The 21414-nt window shown below is 42.7% G+C and overlaps 1 protein-coding gene across 1 annotated transcript; it reads right to left on the reverse strand.

The window, feature by feature from the left end:
* Positions 1-660: 660 nt before the first annotated feature.
* SNX10 (sorting nexin 10) lies at positions 661-18276 on the reverse strand (the record flags this gene model as incomplete). Its single annotated transcript, XM_082015142.1, has 6 exons — positions 661-995; positions 1451-1666; positions 9741-9839; positions 10428-10528; positions 12578-12664; positions 18253-18276. 6 exons carry the CDS (start codon positions 18274-18276, stop codon positions 917-919), a joined length of 606 nt encoding a protein of 201 aa, XP_081871268.1. The 3' UTR covers positions 661-916.
* Between the last annotated feature and the right edge of the window lie 3138 nt (positions 18277-21414).

The raw sequence follows: 21414 nt of genomic DNA on the forward strand, positions 1-21414 counted from the left end.
TCATCTCAGAGAAGGAGATACTCTCCATTTAAACTGCTGCCCTAAAACATCTCTCCTGGCATCTTCAAACATAAACGCCTGGAGTTAAACATGCTGGGTGAAGTCCTGGCCCTAGCGAGGTCGCTGCAAAATTCAGCCACTGGTTTCAGTGGACCTCATCCAGGACTTTCACTGGGAACGAGTATCCGTAACTCCCTGGGAACTGAGAATCTCCAGCAAGCCTAGAAATGATGTCATTTTTATTAATATTTCTAACTTCTAAGCAACGATGCTCAAGAATTTTGGCCTTCAGTTCTTATGCATGATAAAACCAAGCTTTCCATAAGCACTACAGAAAGACCAGAGGAAGATATATTTATATCTCGAATTGTCAGCAGCATATAGTTTGTACAAATGTTGTTTTGCTGATGTTGCTGAGCTACTTTAAAAACTGAATACCTTGTGGGGTATGTAATTTCATCACCGATGTCAAATGACTTCTGAAGATGAAACTTCTCTGATGCAAATTACAAAAAGATGCTTTGAATATATTTGCTGTGATGTAGCGACTTTTAAGCTGAGGAATTAAGTTGTCTTAATTTTTCAGATCCGAGACACGCACTCACTAAGGGAAGATATTTTAAATACCATGTATGTTAGCAGAGCATGACTTACCCAATAGTGAGATTTTTAATAGTCACAAAAACCTAAATGTAATAGGTAGTATGTAGACCTGAATCAACATACATAATAAAATCAACAAAGAAATAGTATCAAGGTCTGTTTTGAAAATTTTGTACGGATATATGGTTGTATCGATGACGCGTCTTTTAGGTACGCATTACCAGCCAGACGCGTTTACGTGGTACACGTAACCAGTAAACAGAGCAGAAACTGCTTTGTACTGTCCTTAAGATAGCAATACAGGGATGATTTTTCATGATTCTTCAGAAGCTGGGCTTGCTTTACGTCCACATGAAATGCTGTCATCACTAGGTCCGAGCCCGGAGGATGAACTGCAGGAAAGGGGAGAGGCGGGGGGGGGGGAGGAAAAAAAAAAAAAAATATAAAAGGAGGAAATTGGTTTTCACAACACACTCAAAGCCTGAGTAACAGAGGAGAACTTTAATTATCTCCAGTCACAAAGAGAGACAGGAAATTTGGACTTTTAATTAGCCATTTGGAGTGCAGTTGGATATTTTTTTAGCAAGATAATTTAAACGCAAATAATTCAAGTCTGACTAAATGAAATTCACATAATCAGAATGCAGATAATTGAATTTCTACTGCATTCATTAATTCAGTGTGGAGGTGTGTGTGAAGACTTCTATGATGAGCTGTCACAGCTCAATAAAATCTCAGTCAATTAATTTTTTCATTATCTTAGTATTACATCAACAAAAAAAGTGAAGCATGCGCATGTGTGTGTATGTGTATATTATCTCAGAAAGTAAGGAAATACAGAAATCACCTCTCTGAGCCAGAGTCTGCATCGTTTTTTCCTTTTTTTCTCTCTTCGTGTTCTATAGGAAAACGCCTGTTCAAAGAGGCGAACTTATGAATCGCATCAGCAACAGAGTATTTGGTCTGTCCAGATACACAAGCCTCCATATCTTCTGGGCTCAGCTGAGTCTGTAAGAAGAGGTGAAGCCTACTGTCTGAAAGCAATAATGCATCTTGTAGGATCCTGGAAAAAGAAAAAAAAAAAAAAGTCAAATCTTTTTATATAGATGCACATACACTCGTATATTCTAAAGTGTTTTACCAGAACAAATTCTAAGCCATGTCCTGCTTTTAAGTTTTCAGATGAATCCTAAATCAGTAACAGAAGGTAATGAACATATTAAAATGATTAGGTGTGTGTTACTTTCTTATTACATTATTTGGGATTTTAGGTGAGTAAAAACACGAAGCTAATAGTTAGGCACATCTGCTATTAGAATAACTTCAAGGACATTTTTTCCCATTTAACCATCTGTTATTACCACATGGATCAATTAATGATTTTTAGGCAGTTGGAGGCATATACTCTTACGAAAATTTGGTCTCCATTTAAGAATATTTTTTTTTTTATTTTTAATAGCTAAGTTTTTCTAAAAATTACAAGTCAGCAATTGCTTCGGGGGGGAAAGAAGTACAGATACAGATAAAGAATATACAGAGGACTTCATACACATACAGTGTCAGGACTTTGAAATAGCTGTGAACAACGGAGCCAACACCAGCCAAAAATCATTTACACTTTTACAGCTATGCATACATTTCAGCTAGAATGAAAATGCTAATACCGAACACTGAATTTAAATTTACTTGCAAACAGTTTTCAGGGACTCTTAAATACTATTTAATTCCAGCTATTCTTTTCAAAAGTCCATTTTAAACTTTGGTTTATATGTCTTTTAAGTCTTCAAATAAATGTAGCACAGAGTATTTACTTACATCAAGAGATAGTAAACAAAATATAAAACATTCCAGTAACACAGAAAGTTGTAGAGATACTTTTACAAGGACTGAGAATTGAGGATCATCATCATCACTCTTTGGGGGGGAAGGCGGGGGGGGGGGGGAAGAAAAAAGCAACTTTGCTGCAACATTTCTCTAAAGAAGGAATTCTTTAATACACAAATCCTATTATGAGACTCTTTTTTTATACGTACACATAATTTTACTCATATTATAAAGTCAGAGCCTATGACCATGCCAAACAGTGCTCCGCAAAAAATTATTAAAATATCTTTAGACAAGTCAAAACTATATTTACCTATTTCTATCCATTTAGGTTACTGTTGTGACAAAAAAAAAAAGTCTTTGCCGTGCAACAGGAAACAAGAGATGATGTTAATGTAAGAACTAGTAAGAGCAGGAAAAAAAAAATATTGCATTCTGTAGGTACTCTGACTAAAATGAAAAGTATAACTGATTATTTCCTTTTCTCAAATAAGATTAATGGTGTGTTTGGACTGCAATGTTTTGAAACACAAATAAGTTCTGAAAACTGTTCCCTAAAGTGGCCAACATTACAATGACGTTTAATAAATACACTAAAGGATTTCTGGCTTCATCTATAAAAATCTGTCAAATCAAAGTCAGTAATAAGAGAGATCTAACTGAAAATGTGGGATATTTGTGTACATGCACATTTCATTTGCCTAGGTAAACACACACACACACACACAGTCTCAACCGAATAACTCAAACTTTGACACCTTCCAATGAGGAAATGTCTGCAATGACCCTAATGATCTACCAGGTGCGTTTGAAATTCAGTCTCAGAAGGACCAGGTTTCCCTGAAGTTCAAAATAAGCACGCTTTCATACCTAGAGAGCGCCTTTTTAATCCCATCTAAACTCTCACAATTTTACTTAAAAATAAACATAGCAAATAGACATCTGTAAAATCAATGCACACAGTGTACTAATATAGAGAAAAACTTCTTTGTAGTCTAAAAGAAGCCAGCAAATGCTGCGTAAAAATGATTCAAAACACAGAATTTACAGGTCTACACACCTTGACAGCAACAGCTTCATGAATACAGTTTGAAAAGCCATCATTCAGCGGCCACTAAAAGAAGGTTTCAGCCTTGACTCTTGATGAACATACGTTCCAAACAAAGAGAAACTTTGCAACAAAAAGTAAAAGAAAAAGTATCATTCCACACAATAAACCCACATTTATAGTTTATGCAAACGGGGCAGTAAATACCCTCCTTCCTCTTTAAGAGAAGAAAAAAAAAAAAAAAAAAAGAATAACATGCTGGAGTTTGCTGTAGAGTGACTAGAGTCACTCTTTCTCCCAGGCTTACGAGCACAACGAGGGGATGCACATTCTGCAATTCTAACATTTGCGTGTCTAATACCAAGTAACCCAGCAAAAAGCCAAGACATTAAATTCTGTGATGGCATTTAGTTTCACAGATTCTCCTCTTGCCATACCTTCAAAAGTTTCCTGCCAACCAACAAAAACACAAGTAACTAACTGTTCATGAGATTATACTACACTTACAGCTCTGTTGCTGTTTGAAATGTATTTTATTTTCTTTATAAAATAATGGGTAATCTTTAAAATTGATTTTAGATGGTTTGAGGCATTACACCAGAGAAGTAATGAGCACTAATGTCAATGATATTGGACACAAATTCATTTTAGCTTTATTTCACGTCCAGTACAATTCTGCTAAGCCTTGAACTGCTAAAGCACTGTTATTAACTCGGCAGTAACCTAACACATGGAACAGCAAACAAAAGTGATAAGAGTACAGACTGATCAGGACCTCAAGGCTACTGTCCTTTTTCTGCAGCTATAATTCAATTTCCAATTTTACTTTACATTGGACTCATTATTTCACAGTAATTTTCTCTTCTGCTTCATAGTGCCATCTGGAGGGGAAAGGAGTGAAGGGAAACCAAGGCGAAGAAATAGAAAGATGTTCATAAAACCAATCACACACACACACAAATATATATGTTCACAAGTGGGGAAGGGACCAAACACTGAATGCATTCTGCAAACCATTTAAAACCATCCTAAAAGCAAATATATGAACACCTTTCACCCAGTCATACCCTTGAAGCATTTCTTCTTTCTTTGGATTAAAAAATAACTTCTGCTCCACCCCCCCATCTGAACCAACAGGTTAGATTGCTTTTTAATTGCATCCTTCGAGCAATCAAAATGAAAAGTAAATTCTGTGCTATCCATAAGTGTTATGCTTTCCTGTTCAAAATACTCCTCCTTCAAGGAAAGAACTATACATTTGTCACCAGATGTTACTAGCAGTATTAAGTGTAGGTATAGCAGTTGCTCTCCAGTGCTTTCGCTGTCCTGGGGTTGTACATCTAAAAAAACCAACCCAGATTTGGCTCCAAAGACTTAAAAAAAAAAAAAAAAAAATCAAAAATACGAAACACATCCCAACAAATTAAAAAGGCAAGAGGAAAGGCGGCGTGTTATAATATTAATACTCAGACGTCTAAGCAGAGGCTGAGCGCGTGTGCAGTTTGAACACAACCAGTAGCGCTCCAGGAGCTTCTCAAACAGTTTTATTACAGCCTGTGTCAGTGCAAAGCTGTGGTTACAGCGATGTAAATCAGTTCTCGCTGCTGTCGATAATGGAAGAGTCATGTCTTACGGTGACAATTCCTATAAACTGACTGGGCATGCTTAAGAGAACAACAGACTTTCTACGCACGCCTAGAATAAGAACGAAAGGCTAAATCCTGCAAGCCTTGATCCCATCAGTAGTCATTACCTCTCGGAGATCTCACTCCTCTCGGCCAGATTGCTCAGATGCATAATGACTACTTATGTGATTAAGGGGGCTGCAGGATAAGGCTCTACATTTGAATTAGAGCTAATAAAATCATTTTTTATTCACGGCCATGTGAATCTTTGCTTGTAAGCTTTCAGTAAATGCTCGTGATCTCTAGACCTTTAAAGAAGCAGGGCCGAAACCCCTCGCTGTACAACCAAACGAAATAATGTCATTTTTGAAGGAAATGCTAGATCGTATACGAGGGGTATTTCTCCTTCCCCGTGTTACGGCAAGAACATGTACAAGAGACAAAACATGTGTTTTGTCTTATTTGGACAAGGTCCAAAATCTGGTTTTCTTCAACGTGATTTTATTAGGTATATTATACACTGTTCTGCTGGAGGAGAACAACATATGGCTGAACAGTACAACTTAATCCTAACTAAAGATTTCCTGTATCTACTGTAACCTAATACAATGACAGATGCACGCTTGCATGCGTGGGGAAGGTTAACGCTCCGATTTTGTTTTTGACAAATTTACTCTGCCCGTTGACATCATATCACAGGAGGAAGGGGAAGAAGAAAAACCAACCCCCAGGAGCCCAGAGGCAGGGGGTGACGGCCTGTGCTGCGGTGCCCTCCATTGAGCACCCAGCCCACAGCCAACAAAGCCCCAGTTTCCCCTTAAAAAAACCCCGACTTTGTTTCCTCCTTCATTTTTTATAAGGGGCCAAGCGTTGCTGAGAGCGAGCAACTGTGAAGCGACTGTCGGGCATCTGGTAAGGCACACGTTTAAGACAGGATTAAGCAACACGCGCCTGCCAGGCGTCATGCACTCACCAGATAGGAAATACCAGCGAGGCTCCATCACAAGGAGACAGCCACCACTCGCCCGAGGAGATCCCACCTGCCCCTCGGCCGCCGATGCTCCTGCCCCAGCCCCGGCAAGATGGCGTCCGTCCCCTTTGGAGCCCGTCTCCTGCTTCCCACACCCCTGAGCGAGCCACCAGTGGAGACACCTCCAGGAGGGAGTCCTCCCACCCTGCCCCGGCTCCTGCTTCTGGAACCGCGGTGGGGAAGGTAAGGAGGTGTGAGGAGGAGGGCCAAATGCCAGCCACCCCCAGAGAACGGCTCTGCCTTAGGCAGCTGAGTTTTGGGTGCCTTGCTTGGCACCCAGGGAGCCCGAGGCACAGCCAGCCGGAGCAGCGACGCTGTGGGTGCCCTTTGCCTCCTATGGATCCAAGCGCCGCACTTCTCAAAACTCCTACTGCGTCTTCCACCCCGTCATAAACTGCATGATTGAAAACTAAGTGAAGACTAACCCTTTTTCCTAAACTACTTAATTTTGGGGGATCCAACTGTATTCGATAAAAAAGTGTCAGCGATTGAACTCAACTTCATTTGAAACAGGTTTGTTAATTAGCTTTCTAATAAGCAAGCATGGATGATTTAAATCCTGAAGTTAAACCTGTGCAGCTAAAAAGAGATGAAAGCAGAGAGGATCGTACAGAACCTAGTATTATAAGATAGTGTTTTCATCTGGGCCTCCAATTTAAGGATAAGCTTCTCCTGTGAATTTACAGACATCCTCAGAGGTCTGAGGATACCTACCAGGAAAAGCACATAATTTTCCTTATTCTTATGATGTAATCCATAATTGAAAAGGGGCTAGCTGACTTCCGTTAATGCAAATGGCCTCTTGAAATATTAAATTATGCCCAGACAAGAAGTGAGCTTTACAGCTCTTCATCACTCAGAGATAATAACCTGTAACACAAGCAGGTCTTACCCTGCATTCGCGCAGTAAAGCCAAATCAAAATGGGACACCTGTTTCCAGATCTTCCCCAAACTCTCGTGTTTTGCTTTAGCTTCCAGCTGTCGGCCGAATTCTCACACGACTGCGGTCCGCATGGAAAGGCTTCACAAAGGCTCTAAGGAAGCACCTTGCCCCGTGCTAACTCATTCTGGAGCGACGCGTGAAGGAGGACAAGAGAACTCCGTCACCATCCACGTACTGGTAATACGGAGCTCCCAGGGCCGGGAGCTGAACACCCGATTGCCCCCAGCCCTCGGCCCTTACCCCTCAGGCACGTGGCTCCCGCCCTGGCAGACACCACAGCAACCTGCTCACACAGCAGCGAGCACAGGGCACAAACGGAGACCGTGAAAGAGCTAAACTCCATTTCAGAGATAGCTTGGATCCCCATAACCTCACCAGGCACCCAGTGCACAGAGAGGCTCGGGTTCCTGCATCGCATGCGGGCATTTGAAAAACGTTCCCTGCGAACCTCTCCCTTGACAGGATCGCGTAGGCTCAAATCCTGTTTCTTCCCACTGCCACAGAGAAACACCAGCGGGGCTTTGCGCTTGTGCAGGGCGACTGCCATCACTGCTGGGGCGAACGGAGCACTCGGCTTTGCAGTTCTGGGTCACACCACCCCATGCAACTCTTCGTGTCTCCTTTCCCACCCCCATTCTAATACACCAGGGAGGTCCTGCTTCCCCTGGCATTGCCATGCTCCAGAACATGCGGCATCCAGACCTAGAGCTTCAGTAAAATCAAGTGTGTGCATATATATATACACACACACGCTTGTTAATGAGTCCCACAAATTCAATTTCAGGGAAGGAAATCATAACCTTTGGTTCAGACTCATCAAAAAAAGGAGAAAAAAAACCACACCACGGCAGCCTAGCTGAGCCAGTAAAAAGATCCCTTCTGTAAAGAGCAGCAGCAGCACAGAGGTGCCAGCCAGCAGAGGGCAATGGTAGAGCACGTAAGGTGCCAAGCCAATTCATCACAGCACAACTCCCACCTCTGAAAATCCCGTCCAACCATGCCCCTGGGCTGAAAGCAAGCTGACACCTTTCTAAACAGCATCCAAGTTCGAACGTTTAAACTGTTACCTTACAGAGATGCCTCTTTTCCCACTCCTGGACTAACAACAGCAAGGTAAAACGCTCCACATGATGTCGTTTTCTGCCATCAGTACCCATTTAAGTTACAGATAGCCACAAAATTGGGAGAGCGAGGATGTGTTTTAAGAGAGTCTACACCTCTCTGTTTTGCCTTCTGGAGCACAGACAGTGTTGTAAATATTTTTGATGCTGAAATGCTTTACCTTGTTGTTAGATCGGCCTCTTTCCCCTTTTAAAATGAGAGTGATTCTGGAAACGCACCACTCACTCCCCGGGACAGCACAGCTAAGCTAGAACTGCTCAGACCCAGGGACCTGAACTACCATCCCTTCAGCTGACCATTAGTATTATTGCCTCTAGAAGTGATGTCACACCGTTCCCCTGTCTGTCTTTCCTGGGGTGCAGAAAAAAAACCTGATCCTTTTCTGCTTTCCCCCTCTCACATGCCTTCAACCAGTATTTACTGGCGATCCTTTCGGCCACAGATCCTATGTAACTGTACGCAGAATATGATTCCTGCAGTGGTTATCTCTCCCTGCCTTCATCTCTTAAGCCTAACAAATATATCTCAGGACCAATGATTTTCTGTCTGTTAGGGAGGCTTTTGATTGTAATACACTGACTGGAAAAACAGTGGGTCCAATATTCCGCTACCCACTGACCCCAAGGCTTAAAGCCTACTTAAGTAATTTGCTTTTTTTCCCCTTTGCTTATGCAGTTCTTATTCATGGAAACATTGATACTGAAAGAAGATGAATAGCCTCTACTCACAGTGTTTCACCACGCTCTTACCCCAGGCAGTGGCTAAAGACAGCCTGCAAACGCACGGACAATTCCTGCCCCAGCAGCTGCGAGCAGCCTGCTCTCACACCAGCAGTGCCAGGGTACTATGAGAACGGCAGAGAAAGCAGAAAATTACACCAACGGGGTCTCTGCCGCTGCAGAAGGTGACGTGGTTACAGCAGCAGGACTGAGGGTATGCGGTACTGAAGCTCGTACAGTACTTCCTTGTAACGCAGGTCAGACTCTACCTAAGCCTGATGAATGATTTTATACAGATTGCAGTGTACTGAAAATGGTCACAGCTGCTAGAGCTTGTTTATGTTAGTGGGACTGGTAAACAAAGTAATTGGCATTATAGGAAATATCTGTGTTAGATCTCGCTGCAGAATTTTCCCAGGCTCCCGGGGGTTTAGCCCACAAAGACACTGATTTCCCATGAACATAAAGAGGGAGAGAAGTCTGGTTTTTTGTATAAGAATATCTGTCTCGTTCTTGAAAGCTAGAAATAGACATCATGATCTCCCAACCTTAGTACACAATTTCACAGTGACATAAACCCAAAACTATTATTTATAAACAATGCAATGAAACACAATGGAAAAGCCCCAGGTGAAGTTTCCTTATAACCAACAGAGCTGAAGTCACATGTACAAAATATGACTGTGCAAATAAAAAATAAAACCAAATGTGTAACATGTAGAGATGACCACACGGTGGCTCTCAAGCACCAGAGATGAACTATTTTAAACCAGAAAATTGGACATCATAAAAATGCCACCATCTCTAAGGATAGGCTGTACGTACTTTTCCAGGAATTCTTGCAGACCCTGCCGGCGATGGTCCACGTGATGAGGATTGTTCATATTGAAAAAAGGAGTTTTAGATGGCAGTTCAGGTAGCTGTCTTTATAAACAAGAAGCAAAACACACAGTTAAAACCGAATCTGAAACAGTGGAGAAAAATGCAATAAGCAAATGCCAACCCCGAGCATGTGAAAATCACGGGCCATGTTCCAGAAGCTCATGCAATCAAACTTGGGAACACAAGCTTGGGAAACTGGAGGGCTTCTCACATACCTCAAAGGGAAAAATAAATTAATCTGATTTTTCTGGTCTAGTTGTTAAGCCTGCATGCCATGTCTGGCTGGGTCTGTTATGGTCCTTGCAGAATCTAAGCACATCCTAAAGGCCCAGAGAGGAGGGAGGTACGTACACCTACGCTAGATTGCTATTTCTGCGACCTGTGCATAGCAAAAGGAAACGCAGATCAAATCTGTTACAAATTACAGGTGGGCTCACCACACAAAGGCTATCAGTACAAACCACATTCTTCTGGGTTTAAAGCAGAGAAAATGCCTTGTACAGAATAAATTTGTGCTACTAAAACACAGGACGCTTTCCAGCTCTGACTTCTGTAGTTCTCAGAATTAAGATCAAACAATCCTCTCCCTCCACGATTGACAGATTATTAAATAGCCATAAAGTTGCTCACATAAGCACTGCATTGCTCTGAAGTCTCTGCCGAAGCCAAACAAATTCTCGAAAGCGTCGTCTAACACAAGATGTTTTCCTTGTAAAGCACATGCTGTTTGTCTGTTGGGAAATAAAAAACATTTTACTTTGTAAATCAGCTTAGGCTAAAGTACAGGCATGGTATTAAAAACACATCCGAGATGCTAATCCCTGAGACACCAATGGAAAGCTTGACAATAATTCAGTTTAAGTTAAGGACTGTGCTTTATCTCAGACAGGACTGGTGACAGTTTCTACTGCTTCTCAGCGAACCATTTTTCATAGCTTTTTTTCTTTTTAAAAGCAAGAGATCTCGATTATGGTAAAACTTGCAGTAACAGGAAAAAAGATCTCAGAAAAAAATTTCAGCAGATAATGGCAATCTTTGCAGGGAGGCAGGGGGAGCAATCATGTTTAGCTATTCTAGTTATAATCCTGCAAACAGTAAGCTACATAGAGTTCTTCCAGTGTGCAATCCTACTTAGATCAAATCAAAGAAACCAATGTGACTGCTCTCCGCAAGTACCAGCATTTGGAAATTTTCCCATAGACCACTATTAGTCTACAAGAAAACCGCCAATTCATCAAAAGAGAAACAATTCACAGAAATTAAATGCTTTTGCCAAATTTTCCTGTGGAGCATGCGTTTAGATGAAACCCCACCTGCCAGACAGTACTCCATTACAAATCCGCCTGCAGTCCAACCCACCCTCAATCACTTGCCAGGAGCCACAACTCCTAGACAGCCACATGATGCAGACTGTAGAAGGCACCAAGATGCCAGCTTTCTGGATGAGTATCCAGGATACCTCATGGTTTAAGAAGCCAAATGCTCTAGGAGCTGGACAGAAGGGGAACCCAGCTGGTCTAAGAGCCTGGCAGACCCAAGATTTTTGAATCCATTGAGAAGCCTGGATGGTAGGACTGACCTACAAACTCTGCCTCTGAAAGCCCTGGTGGGAAGCGGAGCTGATGCTGATCATCTTCAGAGATGCCCAGTGCTGAATCACATAACTCTGGGTCTAAATGACATCACCCCAGCTTAGCAGTCGCTGAGAAAGCCAGTAATATATGCCTATTCAGAAGCACCGATGCCCCTGAAACAGTAATACAGCACCCACCTCACCAGATCTACAGAATTTCTGTTTACCAGAAGGCAAATATAGTTGCTTTGGAACCAGTACTTAAACCACGCTGCAAAATGTAAACATTTCACAGCACGGATTGCCACACTGGAGAGAAGTACTTGTCACCATGGACATTTAATAAGCCATCATTTGACTGCTTACTCTTACAAGGCTGAATGCTTAACTCTCCCACACAGGAAGGAAATGCTTTCTGATTGTGCCAAGCGTTAACCATGTGGTCTTGAGTTCTTCACTTGATACTCGAATCACTTCACAATTTTTTTTTTTTTTTTCTTCTACATTGCAATTAAAATCCCTGGATCTAGATTTGGGAAATTAGAATATCTCCTTCAGTATGTCACCAAGAAGAATAATCAACAAAATAAAATTACATATAAGGCTGATTTAAGACAGAAGAGAACCAAAATTCTAAGTGCACTCCCATTAACATATCATAGACTACAATCACAAACCCAAATGTAGTTACTTGACACATCCAAGCACCACTAAACTAGCATAATATGAACGTCAAGGTACATTGAAAACAACCACACTGCAGCAACCAAATAACCTGGTAAAAAGAAGAACTCAGGAGAATTTAAACTACAAATAACCAGATAATTACTTGAAAAGAAAAATTGTTTTCCCATGAGTACCTGAACACTAAACTTCTTATGTAATGGTAAGACACCACTATGACAATCTTCTAGTTGATAAGCTAAGAACAGTCTCTGTTGCAAGACACTGTGGAGTGCACATGTGAAAAAGAATACCAGAGAATACCAGGTTCACCTCCCAGCTCTGCCACAGACCTTCTGCACAGCCTTTGGCCAACCCATCTTACCTGTTCCACTGCATCTCAGTCATTAAAAGGAAAATAGTATTCTCCAGCTTCCCAGAAGCGATGTAAAGAAATTCCATTAATACCCCAAAGAGAATCCTGGCTTGGACAGAAACGGCAAGAAAAGCCCAAAGAATCTCCCTTGATGTTTTTTATACTTACGTGAATAAATATCTCATAGTCTATGTAAGAATGCCATGAGTCTTCTTTTTGTGTCCTGGGGTCTCGCACCAAGACAGTTACAAATTCCTGCAAATGCATAATAAAAATCAAGCAATTAATTTCAGAAGACAAAAGGAGCCTGAAAGACTCTCTTGATTGCTCTGCTGTTCCACAAACTACTGTGCTCAGATTAAAAGCTGAACTGCTGTTTTATTGCATTTTGCAACCCTATAAAAGGAGAAGCAAAAAGCAATGAATCATCTGAGCTGCACCACATGTTCGGGAAATTCCTTGCCAAACTGCTAGCTGAAAAGGAGTATTTAAGATTTAAGTAATACTGTGAAATACATGTTTCATGCATGGGAGATTTGGTGATTTCAGTAGCTACAAACTAAAAACCTAACATTCGAAGTCACACATGTAAGAGAGAACTAGCTTGGTATTTTAGGCTTTTCCCACCCCTCTATAGTTAATATTCACAAAGAATGTATTACAAACCTGTTCCATGTACCCAATACATACCTATAGCATTTTATTTGCTCTTATATTTCTTTGTCATTGTACCTATACTTTTTTTAAATCAAGTATTTATACCCATTGATTTCAGGGATCTGAGGTAAGTGCTCGGTACCTCCTCACAGAAATGAAAAACTGCCTTTTTTCTATGCCCCGAGTAACTCGCTCCAGCACAGTGCAAAAGGATGTACCACTATAAATTGCCCCAGACACAGATTCAACACAGGGAATTCAAGGTCTCAAGCCCAACATCCCGGATGCTGTGTGGAAGGAGATGAATCCTCCTCTGCCACAGATGCTTCTTGATACACCAGGAGCTGCAGCCATGAAGCACACCTGAGGATGCAGGACCTGGGCACTGCTATCCCAGTCTGTCCATCAACCTGCCCAAGGAAGCAACACAGCCAGCCTGCAGAGCATAATTCCCCCCCTCCAAAAAAAAAAGGGGGGGGGGAGCAACGATATAGAGTATTTGTCACATATAGCGTATTTCCTTTTAATTCCTACATTTGTACAATAGTTTAGAGGGGTCCCGAAGGAGTGAGAGGCGCGTGTGGGCATCACTGTCACGTAACTGGGTAGCACTAACAGGAATTGGAAGAGGTCGAAGAGTTACATGCTTCCAAGTACCCTTAGCTAATGACCATGTGCAAACTCGTATCGTGCTTAAAAAAAGAAAACCAAAAAACCTGGTAAATCTGTATGTTCATACTGCGATGGAAAAGGTTTCTTTGAAACACAAAGGTTGAAAATGTGCCTCATTACCTGCTATTTCCCAAGTAAGAGAATAGGCTGCCCTACTTCAGTTGCTTAAATGAGCTATTCACCCAAAGAGCTAAGCCAACCACTTAAACAATGATGCAGTTAAAGAAAACCATCTAATTTTAAGCGGTAGCTATATCCCCCTGAGAGGAAGGCAACACAGAAGATGTCCAGGTACAGTAATCGACATGACAGTGTCTCTGGTAAATAACATGCTTTTTTAGCGTGACTTTGCATAAATCAAGAAATCTTGAACTAGAAAGCTCTCAAAATGTGTCTCTGTGCCCAAACCACAGATGTCAGAAACAAAACCTTTACTCTTCAGCCAAGTCTTCTCACTCCACCACACACACTTCAGCATGCCACCAGCAGCAACCTTCAACAGACTGACAGGAGGACAAGGACAGCCTTGGATGGAAAAAGATTTTTTTTTTTTCCTGAACAGTCATTGCACTCTATACATGGCAGGGAAGCGCTCATGGTGGGAATAAATAATTTACTGATTTCCAGTAAATCAGTGGCCTGATGGCTGGATACAGCCCACGGCTTTCTCTCACAGCCAAGCTCCTAGTCACAGGGGTGTTTTTCTACATGACTGCTGGATACCCTTTTGGAGCGTGTCACGAGCACCTTGCCAAAGAAAGCCCGTTTGAAAGGCTCCCGCCAACTCCGACGCTTCTTTCCTCGCCGAAGAGCGCCGAAGGCCCAATTCCCCTCTGCAGCTTTTTAACCCCATGTCAGCGCGGCACAAGAGGAACAAATGAACAGAGTTGTAATCACTTCTAGCAGCTGAGGGTCATGCCTTTGCTTTTACGAAAACGCTAGCGGGAGACATGAGGAAGTTATTCCCCCTCCTCAGCAATGTGCTGAACAAAGGAGAGGAAACCATTTTTTGGTCTTTTTTTCCCACCTGCCTCACTGTCTATCATATTTAGCATACATATATAGACGTAGCATACTTTGAGACCCACTAGTAACATCTTTTCATATCCATGGTCTTATGTTCTCCCAAGTTTTTTGTCTTTCCCAGCCTCCTATTTCCCAGTGTCCCACTCTTCCCCAGAGCTGCAACCACTTCTAAACACACTGTCTTTCCTCTCCTGAGCACTGAATGCATCGGTCCTGCAAGTGGAAGAAGAGGAATTCCACCAGGAAGCTTCAAATGGGACACTGCTCTCCTCTTCCCTTCAACTGCGGCAGTCCAGGAGTCACAACTGCAGGTAGCCTGCTCATAACCTAACCTCGGTCCCCCTCCTCTCGTCTACCGCCTTCCCACTGCCCTCCCTTTTGTCCAGGTTCCCCAAATTACTTCATTTCCAAGCAACCTTCTTTAAGCCTCTCCTTTGTACAGAATCAAAATAACCTTTGAAGTAAAACGCTTCTTTCAACCTCTATTATACCAAAGTATTATGATTAAAAGTTACTCCTCGATATGCGGTGGGTGAGCTACAGGTTACCTTGCAAATCGTTCCAGACAACATGATTTACACAGAATGCTCTGTACGCTTTTAATTTGCAGTTAAATAACCACAGAGTTTCAACACTGCGGAAGTCAAGCACCCTTAGGCTCTGCCTAGAGAAGAAAGCAGACCTGCTGTACACGCTGTGGCAGGCGGGTGTCCAGGCAGTATCTCACTGAGCCAAGAGTAAAAATGATCTGCGGCACAGTAGAGCACCTCAGCAAACTGCAGCCTTCACCCAGTCAGTGTCAGCTTCAATTTGAAACACCAGGATATTGGCAGAAGACTGGGTGTTTTTTTGTTTTGGTTTTGGGGGGTTTTTTGTTTGTTTGGTTTTGGTTTGGTTTTTCCTTCCTTTATTTACCAAAGAATAGAGAGGTTGAGTCCATAATGAAGCAAGATAAACATTAAGCAACTAGAAGATAAAACCAAAAATGTACAGCCTTTTTCAAGATCTATGGTTACTTCCCCTATAAACATCTTGAATCCAGGAAGCGTTAATCCCAATTCGCATTAGCTTCTGCTCTCTGAAACACTGGCATAGCACGCATAGAGTATCCCTTCTCTTTTGACCTTTAAGCCTTCTCCAGGATACAAGACCTCACTGGGACAACAATATTGATTTAATCAAAGCAGCCCTGACTGTCCAGTATAGATGCAAATACGCTGCCAGAAAAGGTGCTTATGCCACCCCGTCCCTATAAAAGCAGGCTTGTAAAGGCCAATGTTCACATATAGGCTATGTTAGGGTCCAAGCAGAGTTAGGTGGCAGAATACCCCTCTGGGAGATTGCTGTGGTATGCTCAGTCCATCCTGCATTCGCTGGTCACGAACAGTCACCAGATTACAGCAGTTTTGGGTAACAATTGCCTTTCTCCTCTGTCCCATCTTGCTATAAAAATTAGACATGTCTGTTGAGGGTATCCAATCTTCAAGCAATGCACTGTTTACCTACAAGAGGTGAGGCTGACCCCCTCCTCCCACAGCCCACATGAAGACTAACTTCGTCTTTTGTCACAAGACCGCACGGCGGCCCAGCCGTATCCCCCGGGAAGCAGAGCCCGAAGAGGGTCACGGCTTCAGGGACTTTTTACTTTCATCAGCTGTAATCCTTTTCAAGGTGTCGTCTTCCCTCCCACCCAGTTCTTGTTTTTTCCAGAATTGCATTTCTAGCTATTATGCCACATTATATATACTTTCTCACTTGTATTGTGGTTTTTTGGGGGTTTTTTTGTTTGGTTTTTGTTTTTTAATTGAGGGGCACAAGACATACATGTCTATTACACATTCAAGAACGATGTTTCCTGTAATGCCTAAGTGCAACAATTCCCTCAAAACCAGAACTTAATGTTAACAGTTCAAAGTGTCCAAGCTTGGCTGTGGAGGCCTATTGCATTGGGAATGATTTAGTCTCAAGAGTCCAGCTGCTGGAGAAAGTGGCATCACCATTTATTCCTTCTCCCTGAAAACTGCTAAATTCATAAGCAAAACATTTCCTATCCAAACTGCTACGACTGTAGCTTTGCTATGGATCCCAGTAGCCATGCTGGCCCAAACGTCCTCATGAAGAACTTCAAACCTGCCCCAAAAGTAGTCATAGGTACTACAAAAAATAGTCATGCTACTTAACAAGCAGGAATTAGCAGAGCAACATCTCTGGCTGGATGTGCCTTTTAATTCCTGGCTAAATAGCTGCAATTTCTGTGCCAGTGACATTTTGCTACCCTGTCCTCAAGGCCTAGAGCAGTCCAAGCAGTTAGGGACACACATAAATGACAAAATGGCCAAAGCGACCGTCAAGTCTGGTTTATGCCTATTCCCTCACGGGTGCAGTCGTGTGCAAAGAGCACGAGTGCTGACAGCAGAGGAAAAGGACAGCACTGAGGTCGTGTAGACACAAGCACTGAAAACTGGAACGTTCCCGTTTGGATTTGCCTCAATAGGAAGAACACACCATAAAAGCAGCTGAAGCAAACGCAAGGAGTCTTCCTTCCTCCCTCCCTCCCCCTCTTTTCTCCTGTTGGAAATATTTCTGCACAATGCAGTGGATTGCTCAGAGACAAGGATAAGCCAGCAGCTCTACTACATAAAATTTTGACCACAAAAACTGTGTTTCTGAGAAGTCTATTTTTAACATTTTCCTATTAGGAAAATAGGAGATCTGACACTGAAACATCTATTTTTAATATGCAAAAAAAAAAAAATCTACCACAAGGAGGAGGAACAAAAATAATCTTGCATTGGATAATTACTTGCTTCATTCATTCCAGCTGCATTTTAATTCAAATCTCTGTGCTCAGGACCATATCAGGTGATACCCTCATGCTCCGTGGTGCCACTGTTACACATCTGATTAGTCAATAACCCCCAAAGAGTCATTTTCCACAAAGCTTCCAAGAAAAAAAGTTTCCCATCAGGTCGCCTATTAGTAAAAGGATCAACCGCGAAGGACATGGGGCTTTTCACACCAGAAGCATTGGCTGAGCATTAAGGCTGATAAGAGTCTAACAGTCGAGGCAAAATCATTTGTTGAAACTTTTAACATTCATTAGGATGGAGCAAAAGAGAATGTGCAAGTCTGATTCTTGTGGTCCACACATCTACCTGTTCAGGCCCAGCTCCAACCATTACGTCCCACAAAACTCCTGATGTCTGGTGGAGAGAAGATGGCAATCCAACTCCCTCTCTCCTATATCAGTGTCTGAGCCCCTTATGCAGACTCATTTAATCTTCTCCGTGATCCAGTGAATATTTGATTCTTCCAACAAACTTTAACAGAAGGAACTGGCACTGCATCAGTCCAGAATATTCTGTAGCCTGGCACTTAAAGCATGAAGAATACAACCAATCCTTCCTGGCCCAGGTGAATCTTAATGAAATTCAATCCACAACCACCAGAGTAGAATCCTTTTTTATTAAAGCTTAGACATGACTTACTTGTTTTTCATGTTTTGGAGTCATCTTCACTGGTTTGTATTAAAATAAAAATCAACCTGAAAACGAAAAAAAACCAACAGACATGAGATTGGCATTTAGTAACTATTTGAAAGTCATTATTGCTTTTTCTAGACATTAGTAGACAGTGGAAAGAAAGAACCATATTCAGTGCCAGACAGGTAGGTAGACAGGTAGGTAGCTGCCAGAAAGCATGTTTCAATTAACTATATCGAAGAACTCACTCATTTTTTAAAAAAATCCCATTTTAGGAGCACTGGGTTAGCCCACGTCTGGGGATATGCATCATACATGACAGTCCATTGATGCCTGTGCATCTCCAGAAGCCAGTGATTTTCTCCACTGCCCCAAGAGCCGCCCCAGGGCTCACCCTTGCACCCACCTCCCAACAGTTCCGCACAGCCAGTACCCCCAGTGTGCAAGCACAGCCGGGGCAGTGCTGCCCGTGCCTTGCTCCCAGGCACAGGTCTGCGGGACTGCGGCTGAGGTCCAGGAGACACTAAAACACCTGAGTCAGCAGAATCACAAGCCCCCCTCAACCGTTTCTCTGAAACGGAGATGAGCGGAGACACAAACTGTTGGGATCCTGCAGGCTAGCGAAAACCCCGGCTAAATTTCACAGCGTCCGTGGTTTGAAAACCTCCATGGGGGGAAGCATATAATTAGAGCAAATCAAAACATCCCGTCATTAACTTATGTTTTCAATCAACTCTTTCACTGGAAATTCCGATAAATTTTTTAACGACCGCTGCAGTCCCGTAAAACCAGCCGGTTTGCCGAGGACAGGCACCCACACGGGAAGCGCGGGGCGGCTGGACTCAGCTGCTAGCGTGCGTACACACGCCTGCCTGTACACGGGAAAAAGGATCTGCAGTTCTCCTTTCCCCCTTACCTCTCCCACAGGCCATCCAGCCACCACCAGCTAACATCTACATTGACCCCCAGCTACAAAAACATCCTACTGCCTCCTCTTTCCAAACCGAGAGGACCCAAGCAGGATCCCTCCTTCACCTCAGAGCATGGCTCACTACAGTGGCCACCACGGTCGGGATGGATGCCACTCAAGCAAGGGAAGCTGAGCAAAATCCTCCCCTGCATCTCTCTGGGCAGGCACTTTGCGTTGGATAAGGTGGATCTGCAGCTGGCTTAGGCAATCCTGGCTGCAAAACGGTCACACGTGACTGGGGAAGAGATACGGCTATGTTTTTGGAGGTGGCATGCTAAGGTGTAGCGATACAGAGCTTGGAGCTGCTCTTGTTATCACAGAATCATTAAGGTTGGAAAAGACCTTCAAGACTGTCAAGTCCAACCATCAACCCAACACCACCATGCCCACTAAACCATGTCCTGAAGTGCCACGCCCACACGTTTTTTCAACACTTCCAGTGACGGTGACTTATTTGACAACTCAGTAAAGAAATTTTTCCCCTATATCCAGTCTAAAATCCAGTCTAAACCTCCCCTGGCGCAACTTGAGGCCATTTCCTCTCATCCTATCGCTAGGTACTTGGGAGAAGAGACCAACACCCACCTCAGCACAACTCCCTTTCAACTAGCTGTAGAGAGCGATAAGGTCTCCCCTCAGCCTCCTCTTCTCCAGACTGAACAACCCCAGTTCCCTCAGCTGCTCCTCATAAGACTTGTGCTCCAGACCCCTCACCAGCTTCGTTGCCCTTCTCTGGACACGCTCCAGCAGCTCAGTGCCTTTCTTGTAGTGACGGACCCAAAACTGAACTATATATTTAAGACAAAGCCAGCTAAGGATTCCTTGACACCCCGCCCCTTCCCAAAGCCTCTTAAACACATGCCTAACTTCCAAAATACAACTCCACCTATTTTAATAAAACAAAGCACAAAGAAAAGCACATACATAGTTCTATTACAAAATAATTTCCTGGTCAAACACACATCTTTGTCAAATTTCTATAGGATGTTACATCAAAATAGGATATTCTGCCTCCAAACAGAGGGGTCCATACATAGGCCTTCAGACATCTTAAATGACGCCGTCGGTACGGTTCCAGTCTCCATAAGGATAAGGCCACCATTTCATTTCTGTAGCTAGAACGGGGCCGATAAAAGCACGGAGGAATACCGAAAACACACTCCTAACATATTTCCTTTTTTTATTCAATGTATTTATGCCTAACTGCCATATACGCTCCGGGCTGAAGGTGCGGAAGAGCTCTCGGACACTGTGCTGCCCCGACTCAACTCCCCAAGGGAGGGCAAGAATCTGGCTCCGCAGTTAGAACCGCTGGTAGGACAGAAGTATGTTCGGAGCCTTCCTTTTGGTGGAGATAAACGGGTTTTACCTCTCAGGAGAGCGTAAGCCCACACCACAGAAAACACTGTGCAGGGCTCGGGCTGTTAGAAGAAGATTCTGCCTGCTACCTCTCCCCATTGGGTGCAGGGGTAGACCTATATAGTTTTGGCTTGTGTCCCCCCCTCCCTTCTGCTCTGGTTGAACGTGTTGGGGTTTTTTTGGTTTTGGTTTGTTTTTTTTTTTTTTAAACAGCAATTTGATTTTTTTCCCTGGCTATATATCTTTATTCTACCAGATTCTGCAGATTCTTTATCTCCTGTCTCAACTGATTTGAGTAAGAAATTACACAAGCTCAAAATATCTCATTCCTGACACTGTTCCTGAATGACAGGGCTGAAATAACACATTTCATTTTGTCATCTGTTTTTTTAATGACCGAGTTATGTGCTGGTGCAGGTTTTATATTTTAAATATTTAATGACCAAATTAATATTTCAGCACAAAAACCTTCCTAAAATATTTAAAATACATCATTTTTTCACCAAGTAATTTGGGGGGGGGGGGAAAGAAATGCAGGCCCACCAAAGCTACCTTTCCCACTGATTTCAGCAAGTCTGAGATAGCTCCAGTCACACTGTAGCCACTTACAAACATACCAAATGCAGTATTCTGTCCGGTAGCAAGACATATTTTGGGACTTCTTTAACACATGTAGAAGCCACTGAAGCAAAACAGTTCAACTGTCTGCTTAAGAAGATATCTTTTTATCTTTAGAAAAAACCCTACCCAAAATGCCAGAGATGGAGGGAAGCAGCTTTCAGAAGACAAACTGAAGGTTGCTGATCTTTTTACTCATTAAAAAACCCAAAGCTTCCCCT

The sequence above is a fragment of the Phaethon aethereus genome (assembly GCF_964289735.1).
Source record: "Phaethon aethereus genome assembly, chromosome: 2".
NCBI classification, from domain to species: domain Eukaryota; kingdom Metazoa; phylum Chordata; class Aves; order Phaethontiformes; family Phaethontidae; genus Phaethon; species Phaethon aethereus.